We start from the raw sequence: 18344 nt of genomic DNA on the forward strand, positions 1-18344 counted from the left end.
GTGGCATGCAATAGTCTATGATAGCAATTTTGATATGTTTAGTATCTTTAAGAAAATAACACATCTAAAAGCAACTTGCATTTGTTTTAGCCATTTAAGTACGCAAGCACTTATATTTCTTGCTGTATATGTACAATAAGTAAAAGGAACCAACTTGTGCTCAAGTTACTGCAGAGCTAAATAACCGCAGGGAACATTGAGGCCAAAGCACTTAATAAAGGCATTATCAATTACAGTATTGAGCTGTAGTAGGAGATATCCCTAGAGACATGCTTTGAGGAACACGTTAAGAGATGTCAAAGGAGAAATATTTTGAAGAGCATCTTAGGATGTATCATGAGAGTGAGATTTTAAGAGGAGAGAGAAGTTTAGGAAGGAAGTTCCAGGGCTTAGGTCTGAGGGAGCTGGTCAGAATTGGAAGTGCACTGAATCAAAACATTTTTATACAGTTTGAAGGAGGCTGCAGTGATATAGATGAGGACATGTGGGATTTGAAAACAAGGATAATATTTTAAATGATATTTTGCCTGACCGGGAGATTAGAGGTTTATAAGCACAAGTTTAAGTAAAGTGGCAGATAGACTGACCAGGAAAGCATTGAAATAGTCAAGTCTAGAGGTAACAAAGTTGTGAATGTAGATAGCAGCAGATCTGCTAAGATAGGGTCAAAGTTGAGCAACATTACGGAGTTGAATGTAAACAATAGTGTAAATGTGTAATCAGAAATTAATTTCATGGTCACCATAATACCGAGGTTTCAGATGTCTTACTCAGCTGATGATTTTTGCAAGGGATAGAAACAGTAGTCAAGGAATGCAGTTTATGGAGGAGATCAAAAACAGTGGCTTCAGTTTTCCCAATACTTAGTTGGGGGTAATTTCTATTCCACCAACATTGAATGTTGGACAAACAATGCAACAAGTTAAACAGAGACAGTGGCTGAATCCACTCTCCTGTTTTCGCTATTGAAGTGGATAATCTCTCATTTATCCATTTTTTTTTTTCTGTATCGGCCATGCATTTGCCCACTCATTCAGCCTATCCAAGTCTCACTGAGGATTCTCTGCATCCTCCTCAAAGCTCACCTGCACACCCAGCTTTGTGTTATCTGCAAATTTGGAGGTATTACATTTAGTTGCCTCATCCAAATTATTAATATATATTGTGAACAGGTGCTGATCCTTGTGCTGATTCCTGTGGTAACCCACTAGTCTGTGCGTACCATTCGTAAAAATCCTGTTTATTCCTATTCTTTGTCCCCATTCTGCCAATCAGTTTTCTATCTAAATACGCTGTGGAACTTTGTCAACGGCTTTCTGAAAGTTCGAATAAACTACATCCACTGTCTGTCGCCACTTCCGCCCAACCCCCCATCCTCTGCCCTGATCCACTGTACTAGTTACATCCTCAAAGAATTCCAGTAGATTTGTCAAGCATGATTTCCCTTTCATGTATCCATGGTTACTCTACCTGATCCTGCCTGCCACTAATTTTGAGTTCTCTGCTATTACTTCTCTTATGATAGACTCTAGCATTTATAATTCCCTTTTTAATAGAGGTGTTATATTAGCTACCTTCCAATCAGTAGGAAATGTTAGAGTCCATAGAATCTTGGAAAATGACCATCAATGCAGCCACTATTTCTAGGGCAACTTCCTTAAGTACTCTGGGATATAGGTTATTAGGGCCTTGGGATTGATTAACCTTAAATCCCACTAATTTCTCCAACACCATTTCTCTACTAATACTAATTGCCTTCAGTTCCTTCCTCTCCCTAAACCCCAGCATTTCTGGTATGTTATTTATGTCCTCCTTTGTGAACACAGAATCAAAGTATGTGTTTCGTTGGTCAGCCAATTCTTTATTTCCTCATTATAAATTCCCCTGTTTGTGACCGTAAGACTTACATTTGTCTTCAATCTTTTTCCCTTCAAATACCTATAGATACATTTAGTTACTTTCTTACGTTTCCTACAAGCTTACTCTCATACTGTATTTTCCCTTTCTTAATCAACCTCTTTGTCCTCCTTTGGTGGATTCTAAACTGCTCCCACTCCTCAGGTCTTTTTGTTTCTGGCCAATTTGTATTCTTCTTTCTTGAATCTAATACTGTCTCCAGTTTCTGTTATAAGCTATGATTTAGCCACTTTTCCCATTTCCTTTTGAGCCCGACAGGAATGAACAATTGTTTCAGTCTCTTTTTGAATGTTTGCCATTGCCTTTCCACTGTCATCCCTTTAAGTAACATTCCTCAATATATCATAGCCAGCTTGTGCCTCATACTATCATGGTTGTCTCTGTTTAGATTCAGTTTGTCATTCCTGTCATCTGTCCTCTGTGGAGCTTTAACATAATAGAGTTTGATCCTGCTTAAACAATTAAATTAATATCTTCTGACTGAAAATATGGCCTTGACAAACCTTCTAGCTACTGTGAACAACCAGAAACTGCAAATTTGTAATGTCCTACCACACTGCCAACTTTATGCCACCCCATTCCTGCCGTATCCAAGCAGGTCTCTCCATTTGTCTGCTCTCCCTGTTTTTCTATACCTTGCATGTGCCATTTGAATTAATGTCTGGTTAAAATTAATTTTTCAATCTTTAAGCTTTGCCACGGAGTGTGTTAGACTGCATTCTTTTCTTTGGAAATCTTGTATTGAATTGCAGTATCATCTGTTAAGAATCGTGCAGTTAGAATCATTTAATTTCCAACTATATTGTTTGAAAAAAAAATCCTTAGCTGTCACACTGGGTATCTAGAATTACACAGGTGTTTTACTTCCTCTCCCACCTCGCCACCACCATTATTTCAGCCCTTTGTCTGTAGCATGCATTTTCTGCTTCAAATTTCCCATTAAAGGTCCATATATAATGAATTGAAACTCCAGTTGTTCCCACTTAGTGCTGTAATCTGTAGTGCCAGTGAACGATTGGATTTTCCAAATCCAAACATGGTTAGTGATATTGATGACTTTTCCACTTAATTGAATGGGAACTCAAAGAATTGGGATGACATCCACTATCCTAACTTTTGCATTTTCTCACGAATGCAAGTGTGTGCAGAGGTGTGAAAATTCATTACTGTTATACATAACATTCGTCCATGAGAGATTGTAACTTCCTGTAAAGTGTTCTGAAAAATGTAGTAATTTCTAACTGACAGTACATTTAGTGATGTTGAACTAATTTCAGTTGAAAGAACCCCAGATAATTTAACCTCAGAGTTCTTTGGAAAAGCTGGAATTAATTTTATATTCTCTCAAATTGGGTGTTGAAATGGCTTCATAGTTGACCTTCCCTGATAAATTGAATAGTATGATGGTATGCACAGACTATTGTAAAGTTTTAGTAGCAGGCCTCAACCTTCAAGCAGACAGATATAAAATGCTTTTGTAGATCTGGGGTTTAACAATGATTATTAGATGATTTTTTTCTAACCTGTCTTACACACTTTTCTAAATTTGGTTCAAAATGATAGGACCCAATCCAAATTTAATAACATACCTTACACTTAAAGTTTGCATAACTTATTTTATTAATTCAGTTGCAAGTGTATTTTGATTTTCCTTTGATCATGGAGGAAATTTTTCCACAGATTCATATTTAATCACAATATTTTGTCTAGTATGCTTAATTTCATTATTGGATGCTTTATGTGCCATGCTGGATTTAGAGCAATATACTTTCACCTCCATGCACTGAAACTGAATCCTGCATGGATTTTCTGATCTCTTTGGTGGCTGAAAAATACCTCCAAGTCAAATGAGTTAAGCCACTTCTTGTAGGGTACGGTTCAACATATATCATATGTATATCATAATGAGTTTATCTTCTGTTCCTCACTCTCCTCTAATATGCAAATGAAAGCACCACATCTATTCATAGCACTTAGAAATGAGATTGGAGATTAAAGTGAAGAATAGGAGGAATGGAGTAGAATGAATGCAATATTATTGTACTTCCAACTTGCACCTGAGCTAAGACTTTTTTGTTAGGATATTTCTTTCTTTTAAGGGCTTTACTTTTGAGAACCATAAGACTAGTCACCTGATAGCCAGAAATATTTCTAGAATTTATAACTTCCTGGGTGATTACCATCCTCACTTAACTTTAATGTCTGTAACAGGTATACAATAATGAAATGGCTAAAATTTAAGTGTAGAGAAAATGCAAGCCAACTCAAAAGAAGATTATAAAGGGCTGGCCAAAGGTGGCTCTGGGTTTCATACATAACATGGCAAGTATCTCTGATAGATGATGAACCATGGTCTCATACCTCGCGAACTTCCCCAACTCCATTCTGTTCTGCATTTTTTACCTGATTTTCTGAGCTCAGCTTTACTAGAAATGCAGAGCACGGTGTCAGTCGGAGAACTCAGCCACAGTGGAGTAGAGTTGTGGAGAGAGATAAGGTACTCCTTTCTTTTGAAACTGGACTAGTTGCCTTATGGTTAATCTAAAGATCCAGTTTTAACATTAGTGGATGAATGAATCTATAAATGAGTGAATGGGCAGGTGTGTATGGTATTGATCTTATATGACAGTAGTCAAATGAGTTATTTGATTTGTCAATCCAGGAGTTAGGCTAGGTTTTTCGATGTAATTCCTTTCTGGGTAACTGTTCAGTTGAGTACCAGAGATCGAACAAAAATCTCTGACTGTAGCTCAGAGACTTGTGCACTGTGTCTTGGGGAGCAGCAGTTTTGCCATCACAAGTTTAAAACGTCATGGACACTTCATCATAGGACTTCCAAAGGTTCCATGCACCTTTGCTTCTGCTTCTGGTCTCCCAATAATCTGGAGACTAGAAGATTTTGGGCCATTGAGTTTCTCCTGAATTGAGTACTTTTAGAAAAGAATCATGGGCTGTCAGAGATTTGTGTTAGGATGTGGAGTGATGGCTATGGCTATGTGGAGTTATGAAAATTGGTGACAAATAGGTTATTTTGATACAGAATACAGGAGAAAGTTAATTTGGTTTAGCAAGGGGGAGAAAATCAAGTAAGCTTTTCTCTGGACTACCAATGTACATCTAGCTGTCAGTTGAAGTATAGAACAGTTCATTGGCACTCACCAAAAGAATGATAAATGTTTTGGAATTACCTGAAAGTGGGAATGAGAAATAAAAGGATAATATTTTTATAGTTATGTTAGGCAAACCTTGGTGCCCATAAGATGATGCAGGTGATGCTGCTCATCCCTGTTTTGACATAGTTTAATGAATTCAGTAGTTCCATTTTGTTTTTCAGCATTGTGTTTTTGGTCACATGAATATTTCTATACTGCTTTGTTTCTGTTAAAATGCTGATTCCTATTTTGTTCTTAGCTGAGGTTTTTCCCTCTATCTGAGAATAGATATAATTTCTGCATTTCAAGTTCTAATTAATTTCAAGCGCAAACTAATTTTTAATTATTAGAATCAAATGCTATGTTTACCTCTATCTTGAATATGAAGTAAATTTGTTCTGGTGAGATAAGCTGCTACATCCTTGTTCATTTAAGCAAACAATGTGCATCTTTTGTGGGTCGATTATATGACTTAGTTCTTTAACACAAGTTTTTCTGAAGGCAAGACTAAGGGTAATTTATGGTGCTACCTCAGACTAATATGGTAGTGTTTTCAAGTACGTTGTATGACTTTATTTCTTGCCATGTCTACTTAACTTCTACATGCAGTGGCAGGGAATAAATTCAGTTGACAGCAAACGTCTTTAGCTCATTGTGCTAAAATTCTCTTCCTAATATGAACTTTAGACTTGTCAAATGACATGCATCCATTAATTATGTATCAATAGGCAGTGATCCAAAATAGCTTCTTATGGTAGCTACTTAAAATCAATCTACCCCCAATAATATAGGTTTTAAAATACAATAATGGTAATAGCTTTATCTGGATTTCTCTACAATTAATAAATGTAGTACTGCATGGAGCAGGCTGGTGGGTCCAATTGGTCTATTTCTGCTCTGATGTCATAAGTTCATACATACAATAGAACAACAAAGTTGTTTATATTTACACTTGATGTGGAAGAGTTGCAGGTAGAATGAAAATGGATGTTTTTTTTTGTGTAAAATATTGATTGACATGGTTTTTGGGCACTGTCTACAAGCTATTTTCTTTTTAGTTTGGCACTTCAGTTTGACTAATAATGTCGCTAGAGTATTGTGCTAGGATTATTGAGTGCCAAATGGAAGTCAACCTCTCGGATAATGTTTCTGCAATGTACATGCAACTGTAGAGGACAATAGCACCATGTTTCATGATTTGCCAGAAATTTTAGATGTGCTTTAGAGATCTAAAGTCATCTCTTACAGTTTGCAATTTATAAAATATGCTTGTTTAAGCATCCCTAAATTATCTTCACCTTTTGATTGTCTTAAAAAGGCTCACAGAAAGTCCACTCATTGTTTGCTGAGTTGTCAGTTATCCTTTTTTTTTTAAGCAATAGGTCCATTCAACCAAATTTGGCATTGATAGAATGTAGGACATACCAAATAGGTGAAATAGAAATCCCCACAAGTGAGATTCGCTGTGATTTATTGGTCCGCTTCACACAGAGGTATTTACCATATTTTCTTGCTGTCTGGACTTGCATCTTATTTGGGACGCTTATGAGATTGTTGCTGAAGTAGGTGGGTTTAGTGAACTTGAACTCAGTCATGAGACCTTGTCCCTGTGAATTCTTTTATTTCTTGTTATATTCTTCCACAATAGACATGCAGTAAAATGTTTTGCAAATATGCACAGTTGTTTCCAAGAATAATGGCAAAGGTTTCAATAATGTATAATTCAGAATATGATTCTAGAAACTTGGTTCAGTCTTGTAATGTCATTCAAATTAGTTAATTGCTTTTCTTTTGAAAAGAGAAAATCTAAGTTATCAGGAAAATTCTATTCTGATGCAGTTAGTGTTTCAGCTTTCTGTGCATTTCATGGCTTCACTTCATAGAATCATACAATCCCTACAGTGTGGAACAGGCCATTCAGCCCATCAAATCCCCACAGACCTTCCGAAGAGCATCCCACCCAGACCTAACCCCTACCCTGTACCTGTAACCCTATATTTCCAAAAGCCAATCCACCTAGCCTGCACATCTCTTGATGCTACCAATAAATTTTTCTAAAAAGTTAATTTCTCCTCCACTGTACTCTGCATTTTGCTATCAGTTAAACTGAACTGCATGTTAATTTTGTAATCTAGCTTGCAAAAGTTCAATTTGCATAGCTGGATATTTTACAACAGTTTTGTCATCAGTGTTTCTTTTCTTTGTGGACTAATTAAATGAAATGAAGAAGCTTTTCAAATTATACACCTCTTTATTCCACCTCTATTTAATTTTAAGCAAACCTTTAAACTATGTGTAATTTAGCTAGTAAATTAGGCCCAAAGCTACTGCTTTTTGTTATTTTCCTTTAGTTCTATGATATGCCTGTCATCTTCAGTGAGCAAAAGCTGCAGCTGGGAAAATTTTATTTTATTAACTATCTATTTCTATTAATGTTAAATGAAACAGTGTGAAACTTCCTGAAACTATTTTAATTTAACCTTTGTGAAACAATCAGTTGTTTTTATGTTCTGCCCCAGTTTAAGGACAATGCACCTACATACGTTTTGTTTGAAACAATATATATGAAGTTGCAGTCTTCACTCCCAGTTTTTGATGTGATCCTTGTTGTTGTGCAGTTGCGTTCTTACCAATTGAGTTCCAAACAGCAAACATCTGAGAAGTACTTAGAGCTTACTACCAGCTTTTGAGATGGTCAATGAGTGATCTGTTGTTTGTAGGAGGTGGAGGTTAAATAATTTGGGCGGCGCAGTGGCTCAGTGGTTAGCACTACTGCCTCACAGCGCCAGGGACTCGGGTTCGATTCCACCCTCAAGTGACTGTCTGTGTGGAGTTTGCACGTTCTCCCCGTGCCTGCGTGGGTTCCCTCCCACAGTCCAAAGATGTGCAAGGTAGGTGGATTGGTCATGCTAAATTACCCCGTAGTGTATAGGGGGATGGGTCTGGGTGGAATGCTCAGAGGGTTGGTGTGGACGTGTTGGGCCAAAGGGCCTGTTTCCACACTGTAGGGATTCTATGATCTATGATCAATGATCTATGAAAAGAAAACTTGAACTCAAATTTTGAGAATATTCTTAACTTATACCTTTTTCTTACAGGTTTTAACAGAGCTGAAATCAGACAACCAAAGGCTGAAAGACGAGAATGGAGCACTAATCCGAGTAATTAGTAAACTGTCAAAATGAAGGCGGTCTTTCTGAGCAACAGGCAAAGGAAGTAAAATCAGCTGAAAGAGCCTGCTTGCTCTGTGAAAGAACCGTCAAAGTAAAGGAGTAGTTTCCTCGGAAATGGGAGAGCTTCTATTTATATCTTATCTGTTCATGGCTTTCTCCCTGCATATGTTGTCTATGAATTTTCCTCAAATTATGGCCTTATTCAACAATAAGGTCATTATTCACGTGTTCGAACAGCCTTGTTTACAGGAAATGTTAGGGTGAAAGTACTGAATTCTTTTTAAAAATCCCAGGTGTCTTTGTTGAGGGGATGCTTGTAGCTTTTCACAATTGAGCTACAATTTGAAGGCTTTGAAGAATGGCTTTAAGAAATGCCTTCCACTATGACATCTGCTCAGTCATGTTAATGGTGCACTTCATTTTGGTTGTGTGTTTGAAAGGATCCATCTTTGATTATGCAGTATTCGCTTCTTTGCACAGTAATTAAAATCACTGCACAACATGGCTTATTTCTTTTTAAAAATAAAAACCATCAGCTAGACTGTATGGTACAGAAAGTATTAATTAAAGTGCAATATGCTGTTTTATTATTTTAATGTGATACTCATTAAATTCACTGCCTTTATTTCACTTTATTTCTGTCTTCATTATTAACAGTGAAGTTTGATTTCTTTTTGCAATTTTTGTGACTTGGTTTATTGACCAAGCTTTAATATAGTCTGAAAACTTTAGTTGTGTCTCTGTATCTGTGTGATTTTGTTATCTCTCTGTCAGCAGTTGCCGCCTACATCTTGCATATAAGCACTAAGTTCAAAACAAAAAGCTGATTCAGATTAGACTTGTGTATCAAGGCTGGTTCAAACATGTATTTTAATATACAGTTGCTGGTTTTGCATTTTGCTCTTGAGACAAACTTTTTTTTGCTTCACCTATTTTAAACAAAACTAGTTTTGAGTCATGTGTGTTCTTTTTTTCATGTGATCTTGACTTATTTCACCAATAAGGGGCATTACAACTTTAATGTAGACTCAAAGACGTCTTTTCTATCTTGATGTTTTCAATGCATGACAAATAATATACTATATCCTTGTATACCACTACTACAGGAATTTAAAACAAAATAGTACTTTTCTGTAGCGAGCACTCCCCATTAATACAAGAAAGTTCAGGGAAGGGATCCATCCAAAGATGCATTGTATAGTCCTTAATAATCTAATGGAATTCACAGACAAATGTAGTAATTTGAATTGTGTATTCCATAGTTAAAATGTCTCTATAGACAATTATAATATGGTACTGAAATCAAAGTGTGTATATTTATATAGTGTGTATGTATATATAATATATTTATATATAAATGTGAGTGAGAGTGTGTGTGTATATTTTCAGTGGTACAAAAAAGGCCATTGGTTTTGCGTTTTTGTTTACCTTAGTGAAGCCTGCAGCTTACTGAAAATGCGTTGGCTGTTTTTTATTATAAGAAATAATTCTGTGCAAATTCAGGCTTGCAGTAGTATTGCTGCTGGATAAAAAAAACAAAGGAATTGATTATTGAGTCCTTTATACAGTATGAAGATTATGTATAAATGAAATCTCCATAGGAGAGTTCAGACTGCTGGGAATTTACATTATGCAACTGTTGGTGGCCTTCTTAAAAATTATGAATATGCTATTAGACATAATTTAGTGTTATAATTTGAACATTTTCATACCATGCCGGGAAATGTACATGTGGGAAATGTACACTTTATTTAAAGCTTGTAAACATATCTGTATTTTTGGTTATGTAGACCACTAAATTCAGGTTTGAAATAGCGTAGTACTGCTATTGTATGTAAATGAAAAGGACTAAACAAGTTGTCACCTTTGCAAATGCTTCTACTAAATGTGAGTCTTTACTGCTCTGAATTCGGTATATTAACTTCTTGTGGCGCTTTTGGTTCCAGTGTTTGAGGAGCTCTACTTCAGGTGGGTGCAGGCTCTTGTGTGTCATGAAGGAGTTTGGTGCAGATATGAGGTCATAACTCTTTGGAATTGCCATTTAAATTTATAGTTGTCTAAAGAAAAATAATCTTTAGGACTCAAGAATGTACTAAGACTTGCATTGGTCCAGTTAAATGTACTTGAGAATTAATTGTACCACCAAGTGTATTAGCAGTGAATTCACCTTCTGGTAACATATTTTCAGGTCAAGGTTAATGCAGTTTGTAAAATGGTAATATCAGACATTTTAACAATAAAACAAGCTTATATTTAAGTAATAAAAATATTTTTATCATTTACAAGTGACAATATGCAATTCACAATTTGACTTGCTGTTACAAGTAAAATGACTGATGCAATTTGAATTAAAGGGAAGTGCATGTAGTCAGATCAGATGTAGGGGGTATGTGGCATTTCAACATGAGCTGGAGAATGGGTTTGCTGGAGCAGACTGGTTGATAATGGATGGGTTGATGTGTGGCTGGCTGACTAAAAGGTTCAATTAATCAGATTGAGGGGGACAAAACTAAAATTAAGTATCAGTATAAGGCCCTTATAGCAGTTAGGTTAGGGTATTTGTGGAGGAAATGCACATATAAAATATTTCTTTTAAAAGGCCTTTTATTTTCTCATCTTTTCTTGGTAGTTGTTAATACACTGCAAACTATTCTGGGGTTACTGCTAATGACATGTAGCGTGACTGCTGGGATGTACTGAAACTACTTGAATAACTCCCAGTGATTTCTATCCCTCTATCAATTATTCAATTTTCATGTAGTTTCTCCATAAGCTGTGCAAAAAGAATCTGTAACAATGATTCTCTGTAAATGTTTAATTAAAAATAATGATGTTTCAGTAAAAGGCAGTGTATTTAGCTAATTACATCCATTTTGCCTCTTGTGAACTATTTAAAATTAATTCACAGGATGTACATATCACTGGCTAGGCCAGCATTTATTGTCTGTCTGCAATTGCCCTTGAGAAGCTGTTCTAGATTTTGAGCCACTATCAATGAAACAGCAGTGATGTAGTTGGTGTGGGTTGGAGGGGAACTTGCAACTGGTGATGTTTCCATATTCTGGCAGCGCTTGACCTTTTAGGTGATAGAGGTCATGGGTTTGGAAAGGGCTGTACAACAGAGTCTTCAAGAGTTGTTAAAGTGCATTTTGTGAGTGATACACATTTCTGCCATTGGTTTGGTACTGTGGGAGAATAAATGTTGCAGCTATTGGATAGAGTGCCAGTGCTGCTTCATAGATGAGTGGCACTGGAGATCAGGCAAGTGGAATAGACACCGTCCGACTTGTGCGTTTTAGATGGTAAACAGGCATTAGAGAATTGGATGGTGGGTTGCTCAGCAGAGTTCCTAGCCCCTCTCCTGCTCTTGTTGCCATGATATTTATATGACCGTTCACCTTCTCGGCCCAAATCTGAATGTTGTCTTAGTCTTGCTACATATGTACGCTGCTTCAATATCTGAGGAGTCACAAATAATTCTGAACATTGTGCAACCATCAGCAAACATCCCATCTTTGACATAATGAAAAGAAAGTCCTTGAAGCAGCTGATGATGGCTGGGCCAAAGACACTACTGTAAGGAACTCTTGCAGTATTGTCCTTGGACTAAGGCGCTTAACCTCCAACATCACAACAATATGCCATTGAGTTAGGAATGACTCCAACCCATGCAGAATTTTCCCCTGATTCCTATTGATTCCAGTTTTGTAAGGGCTCCTTGATGCTGTATTTGCCCAAATTCTGCCTTGGATGTTGGGTAGTAACCCTTTCTTCCTCTGTTGTGTTCAGTTCTCTTTTGTCCATAGTTGGACCAAGGTTGCATGAGTTCAGGAGCTGAGTGGGCCCAGTGCAACCCAAGCTGAGCGTCAGTTAGCAGGTTCTGTTGAGTGAATGCCATTTGCTTTCAGTGTCCACATCCATAAATTTGGTGATCAAGATTAACTTGGTAGAATGATAATTGGTTTAGATTTGTTGTGCTTTTTGTGCACAGGACATACCTGGGCAGTTCTCCACATTCCTAGGTGAATGCCAATGTTGTGACTGTATTGAATTATCTTAGCAAGTTGCATAGCTAATTTTGGACACAAGGTTTCAGTACTATTAGCAGAATGTTTTCAGAGCCTATAGCCTTCACAGAATCCACTGCCTTCAGTCATTTCTTGATATCCTGATGCACACATACGCGCACACACACACTGCATTGCACCCAGCTTGGTAAGAAAAGATTAGTTGCCTATTTATATTAATGTGTATATATCTATACTTATCTGTCACAAGGCATTAAGTTTGAACACAAATAAAAACAAGTTTTGGCCTCTGGCAACTGACAGTATAAATGACATGTAAATAAATGTTTGAGAGCAGATGTGTGGATGACTGGCTTGATGGCCAGGACATATACAGCCAGAATATGGCTTCAAATTGTAATTTCCACACTTTGTGGATTCCAAGATGTTCGGGTTTGGATCTGCAAGATTCTAAATAACATTCATGTTGGTGCAGTTTCCAGTAGATCAGCATTGAATCTTAGTGAAAATATTAATAAATGGAGCTATGAATGCCTTTTAGGAGAGCCTCATTCTAAGGCTCTGTCAAAAATGTCACCACTAATAATAGTAATATTGCATTTTAGATAGTTGCAGTAGTTAAGATTTCTAATATCTGTCATAGGGTGCCAGGCATCATTATTCATCCCTAATTGCCCTTGAAAATGTTCTTTACAGCTACCTCCTTGAGCGGCTTACTTGCCGGCTTAAGATTCAGTCACATTGCTCAGCAGGTCCAGCAGCATTTATGAAGAAAAAAATCAGAGTTAACGTTTCAGGTCCGGTGACCCTTCCTCAGAACATTACTGTAGGCCTGGAGTCGCTTATAAGACCATCATTAGCCAGCAGGTTTTCTTCCCTAAAGAGCATTAGTAAATGATTGGGTTTTTAGTACCAATCTGATACTTTCAGCAATGGTAATCATTCAACTAATCTTTTTATTACAGATATACTTAAGTGTCCTTCAGTTCCCCAGTTGCCATGATGAAATTTATGCTGCTGTCTAGTTGCCCTACAAGAACTCTATGCCAGTTGACCATTATTGGCAGAAAACTAGTATCAGTTTTGTTCAGGAATGGATGCAATTTTAAATTATAATTGAATCATACAAACTCAAAACATACTCTGTTCCTTCTGGCATTGTATCTAGGCCCATTACCAGATCGGGAAGTGAACCTTTTGTCTCTCCCATCTGGCATATGGCAATTACCTACATTAATGGCACTGTCTAACCCATAGGCATTACATTTTAAGTTGAGAATCACTGCCATACAAAAAAAAATTGAAATATGTTGACTCCTAGTTTGAAATTTGTTAATAAACCTATTGCTGGAATGGATAGATTGTCATTCTGTTGTTTCTTGGCAAGCATATTACACAATAAGGAGCATAGTCCATGTTTAAAGAATTTTTGAAGGTTTTCACAATTGGCAGTATCCAGTTTTTGCTTTGGTTATCAAAGATGGTAATGTTGGAGTGGCTATTGTCAAAAAATATTTTTCTCATTCATTTGTTAAAGATCTGGGCTTATCCCTTGAAAACATCAAATCGTTAGGATGCCAAGAAAACTGCAGGGAAATTTGTGGTTTGTATTAATGCTATATTTGTTGAAACGTATTGAAAGTGAGTTTGCACTAAAGCCCGGAATTAGTAAGCAGTGCAACTGTCTATATTTCAATTTCAAGAGAAGGGATGTGGTATTTATATTTTATTTTAAACAAATACTTTTAGAGCCCACAAAGCATTTATACACATGGGAGATAATTTCCCTCCCCACGCCACATCTTATAATAACATATGCTGAACTAAATTTTGCACTAAACTGATTAATCTTTGATCAGTTAATGGTTTGGTTGATATTGGGTTTTCAATTGGAGGTTTAAAGGAGAAAAGGAATGCTGGAAGATGGAAATAGAAATGCTTTGCTGAAAATATATAGATTGTCAATCAACATCTGAAAATGGAAAACTATGCTTAAAAGTTTCTCTTATCAGAAACCTGGTAGATGTTCGATTTAGACCCAGATTAAAAAGTGTTGACGGCTCACATTGCACCAGTCGCACAACGTAATACAAATCTTTCATCGTACAGCCCACGTTTGTTAGGTGAAAGAATTTACCCTGATCTTTGTGCTGTCAAAATCAGCATATCTATATGATGCAGCCAATTCATAATGAATGTTAATTGCAAGTTTGTATAATTTGGTGTAAAATGTCTAGTTTTACCATTACTTACAAGTCTAGAATGTTCTTTTAAACTATTGACAAACACTTGTTTATGTTCATTTTGCAAGCCAGTAAATTATTTTACTTTTGTTGGCATTTTAGCATTCTTTCAATATGTGTGGTGAAAACACTTGAAGCTCATCTTTGGACATTGGTGCACTGCAGGCTGTTAAGTGTGGTTGACGTGTGTATGTTTTAAAGAAATAATACTGTGTGGAATTTACTTTGGCTGTTCAGACATTATGAAGTTTATTTATTGATCTGTGCATTGAGATCTCATCTGCTTACAGAGCTGTTCACGTCTTGAATCTGCATGAAACTGGCTTCAATAAAGTGTCAGAAATGTATTTTGTCAAATATAAATAAACAAATTTTAAGTATTTGTGTGCATCTTGATTTTTATACAATATGTGCTATGATGATATTTAGAATAAGGCACTCTATTTTACCGAGGTCAACGTTTCAACCTGATGTACAAATAAACTTGGAAGATCTTGAAAAGCCTATTGTGTGATTTTTCCTTCAAATTAAGTACTGCTTATCCATGAAGGAATATCAGTCATTATATTTTTGAGGGTTTGAATATTTTATACTACTTTGTTCAACAATTTATATGTGCACTGTTAATGGGATTTTCTTAATCGCCTGTGTTGAAAATACAGGCACATGTTGAGATATGAAGCACAGGTGATAACAGCCCTCTGGTACCTCATTAAAGTAGTAAGTTTAATGTGTCAGCCCCAGCTTAGACTCCAAGTGTTTTGACAAGTGAGAGACCAAGATGTTATAGAATATATAGAACAGTACAGGCCCTTCAGCCCACAATGTTGTGCCGAAATTTTACACTAATCCTAAGGTGTATCTAACCTCCACCCTACCTTTACACTATTATCCATATGCCTATCTAATAGCCGCTTAAATGCTCCAATGAGGCCGACTCCACTACCCTCTCCAGCAGTGCATTCCACGTCCCGACCACTCTCTGAGTAAAGAACGTACCTCTGACGTCTCCCCTATATCTACCTCCACTCACTTTAAAACTATGCCCCCTTGTAATAGCTGCCTCCACCCTAGGAAAAAGTCTCTGGCTGTCCACTCTATCTATATCTCTTGCAGTCTGCTAATTTTGCACAAACTGGAGATCAAACCTAGCAGTTATTTGGTTTGTATGACTCCAACTTTACCAATCAAATCATTGTAGACAGTATTAACTATCCGAACGTTTGTTTCCCACCTCGAATTCTTAACTGTTCTAGTGAACTGCAGATGTAGTCATTTACCCGACTTAAACTCTCAATAGGATTGACCTGATAAAATAGTAACTTTAAGTATCAATTAAAGATTTCTTATCCCAGTTCATTATTTTTGAAAACTACAATTACATTTTAAATGCTAACAACTTTGTGAATTAACTTGTAGAAGATTGTCAAAATATGACTGACTTTAGTAAGGAGAAACCAGTTTTTGGTGTCACCCTGTATGATAGGTGATTTTTGTCTTTAATTCAGCAGTGAGGCTGTTGTGTCACTGAATAACTGAATTTTGTATTTTTCTGTCTACAGTACAATTCAGATTAAAAGTCGATGTAATGAAATTATTAATTATTGTTATTACACTAACTGATTATGAGAAATCTAATTGTTGTCACTTCTTGGAACAAATCTCAAGAGGTGTCACAAGGTGACTTAGTGGTTAGTGCTGCAGCCTCCCAGCACTAGGGACCTGGATTTGATTCCACCCTTGGGCAACTGTTTGTGCAGAGTTTGCACATTTTCCCTGTGTCTGCGTGGGTTTCTTCCAGGTGTTCCAGTTCCACCCCGCCCCCGCAGTCTAAAAATGTGTAGGCTGGGTGGATTAGCCATGGGGAATGCAGGGATACTGCAGGGGGTGGGATCCTCTTCATTGGTCAGAGTGGACTTGTTCGGCTGAATGGCTTGCAACCACACTGTAAGAAACTCAATGATTCTTATTTCTGAACTGTTACTTTGATTTGGAATATTAACTTTCAATTTGGCACTTCTAATGCATGCAGTAACGTCTAAGATGTTTGCAGAAAAAACTTCCTAATAGTGGGCCAAGTTTTCTGGTGAATGGTAATCCTGTACAGATTCCCACTCTAGCCATTTTTTCTGAAAGAAGGGAGCTCTGCATTTCTGAGTGGAGATTCTATACAGGTCTCCCTCAGAAATGTGAAGCCATACTTCGATTCTCACAGTTCTTTTGTAGCATAGGAAAACAAATCACACTCCCTTTTCACTGCATTTAGCTCCAGGGAAATGCATATGTAAGAGATGTAGGTTGTAATTCTGCAGCCATTTGAATAGTTACTCAGGAATCATCTGAAGTATCCAGTTTTTGTGGAGACTTTTGTAGGTTTCCAAGAATAGTGGAATTGCTGACCAAAAAATTAAAATTTCTGATCAATTCCTTCAGACTGTGCTATGATGGGGATCCTGTAGGGTGCCCATGTATTAATCCTTTCTACATTGGCAAAATGGCTAGCTAGTAAAAAAAATCTACCCCATTATTTTTATTTATTTCCGTGGCAAGTGATGAACTATTTTCTGAGTTCTGGACAGGAAAACTGGTCAAAGTCCAGGATTAGCATTCCTTCATTGTATGATTCTTTTTAAACTTTTTCGAAACTTCTCTGATGACCTCAAAAAAAGTCATGCTACTTAAGAAGTTGCCCCTGACCACTTGAATGTACTTTAAAATTAGACACTAATGGTCTTCATAAATCCTTACAAACAATATTTAAAATATTTTGAACAATATTTAGAATAAAGAATGTAAAAGAACTTTGCAAAGGAAAATCTCTACCAAAATTGGAATGGAATGTTAACTGCACGCAAGTTAAACTAATTTTGACCTCCGTGATCTATGGCATGTTTTGGCTAATTCTAGGAATAGACGTTCAGTTGAGGCATTCTGAGCGTAGTGCGGCAGTTCAAAATAGCTATAATGTGGGAACATCAGGTCTGGATTGATTGTGCCTTTGTATTTGTCCTTAATTTTGTGCAGCTTGTTGGACTGTGAGTTGATCTTGCTGCTGTTCTATCTCTGACCTATTTTTGTTTAATTAATGTAGTTTCAGGAAAACTTCTTGAGACAAAAAAATGAATCCAGATTATTCGATGTTAGGTAATTGAAGCAAAGTTAAATGTACAGCAAAAAAGGAGAGATAGGCAGTGAAGTTTTGTATTCCGTTAAAGAGCTGGCACAGACAATGGGCTGAAATTTTCTGTAATCCTGTTTTTTAAAAAAAAGTAATAGTTGTATAATTCATCAAACAGATTTGAAATGCAATTTAGGTTGGAGCATGATTTGTTGGGATAATCGATTTTATAATGTGAAACTTTTGCCTCAAAAGACTGTCTTTAAACATATCAAACATACCACAATGTGTCGTATTGATTCACATTATCACTTCGGATCTTAAGGAGGAAAACATTCCTTTCTAGCTTTCCATGCAGCATATTATTTTTGTGTTAAAAAAAGTTATACTTTTAGACAATAGACTAGTTGCTAGTTCAGTGCTTTCAACATCATAAATCCGTGGAAGAGAGAACTTAATGTGCCTAATTGATTATTTTGGCAAAAAAATTGCTGTTCTACTTTTTATATTGTAGGGTTATAAAATATTCTAAAAGAACAAAGCCTACTTTTAACTTCTTTGTCACCTCAGAACTTGGGCAAATATTGGTACCACTTATTTAAGAAAACAGGAGTGTTAATGCAAACAAATGTGCAATATTGACTGTTCTATCATCTCTGCAATTGAAATGTATTTGCAACAAGACACTGGGATTCAGTTGGTACAAATTGTGT

At 36.6% G+C, this 18344-nt stretch overlaps 1 protein-coding gene across 1 annotated transcript in view; it reads left to right on the forward strand.

The window, feature by feature from the left end:
* Positions 1-14893, forward strand: part of LOC109927189 (protein phosphatase 1 regulatory subunit 12B) — a 236077-nt gene extending 221184 nt beyond the window's left edge. The window contains exon 17 of the mRNA XM_048611836.1: positions 8137-14893. Within this exon, the coding sequence (XP_048467793.1) occupies positions 8137-8254 (118 nt within the window). The 3' untranslated portion in view covers positions 8255-14893. The remainder of the gene's footprint in view (positions 1-8136) is intronic.
* Positions 14894-18344: the final 3451 nt, after the last annotated feature.

This window comes from Rhincodon typus, chromosome 25 (genome assembly GCF_021869965.1).
Source record: "Rhincodon typus isolate 14 chromosome 25, sRhiTyp1.1, whole genome shotgun sequence".
NCBI classification, from domain to species: Eukaryota; Metazoa; Chordata; class Chondrichthyes; order Orectolobiformes; family Rhincodontidae; genus Rhincodon; species Rhincodon typus.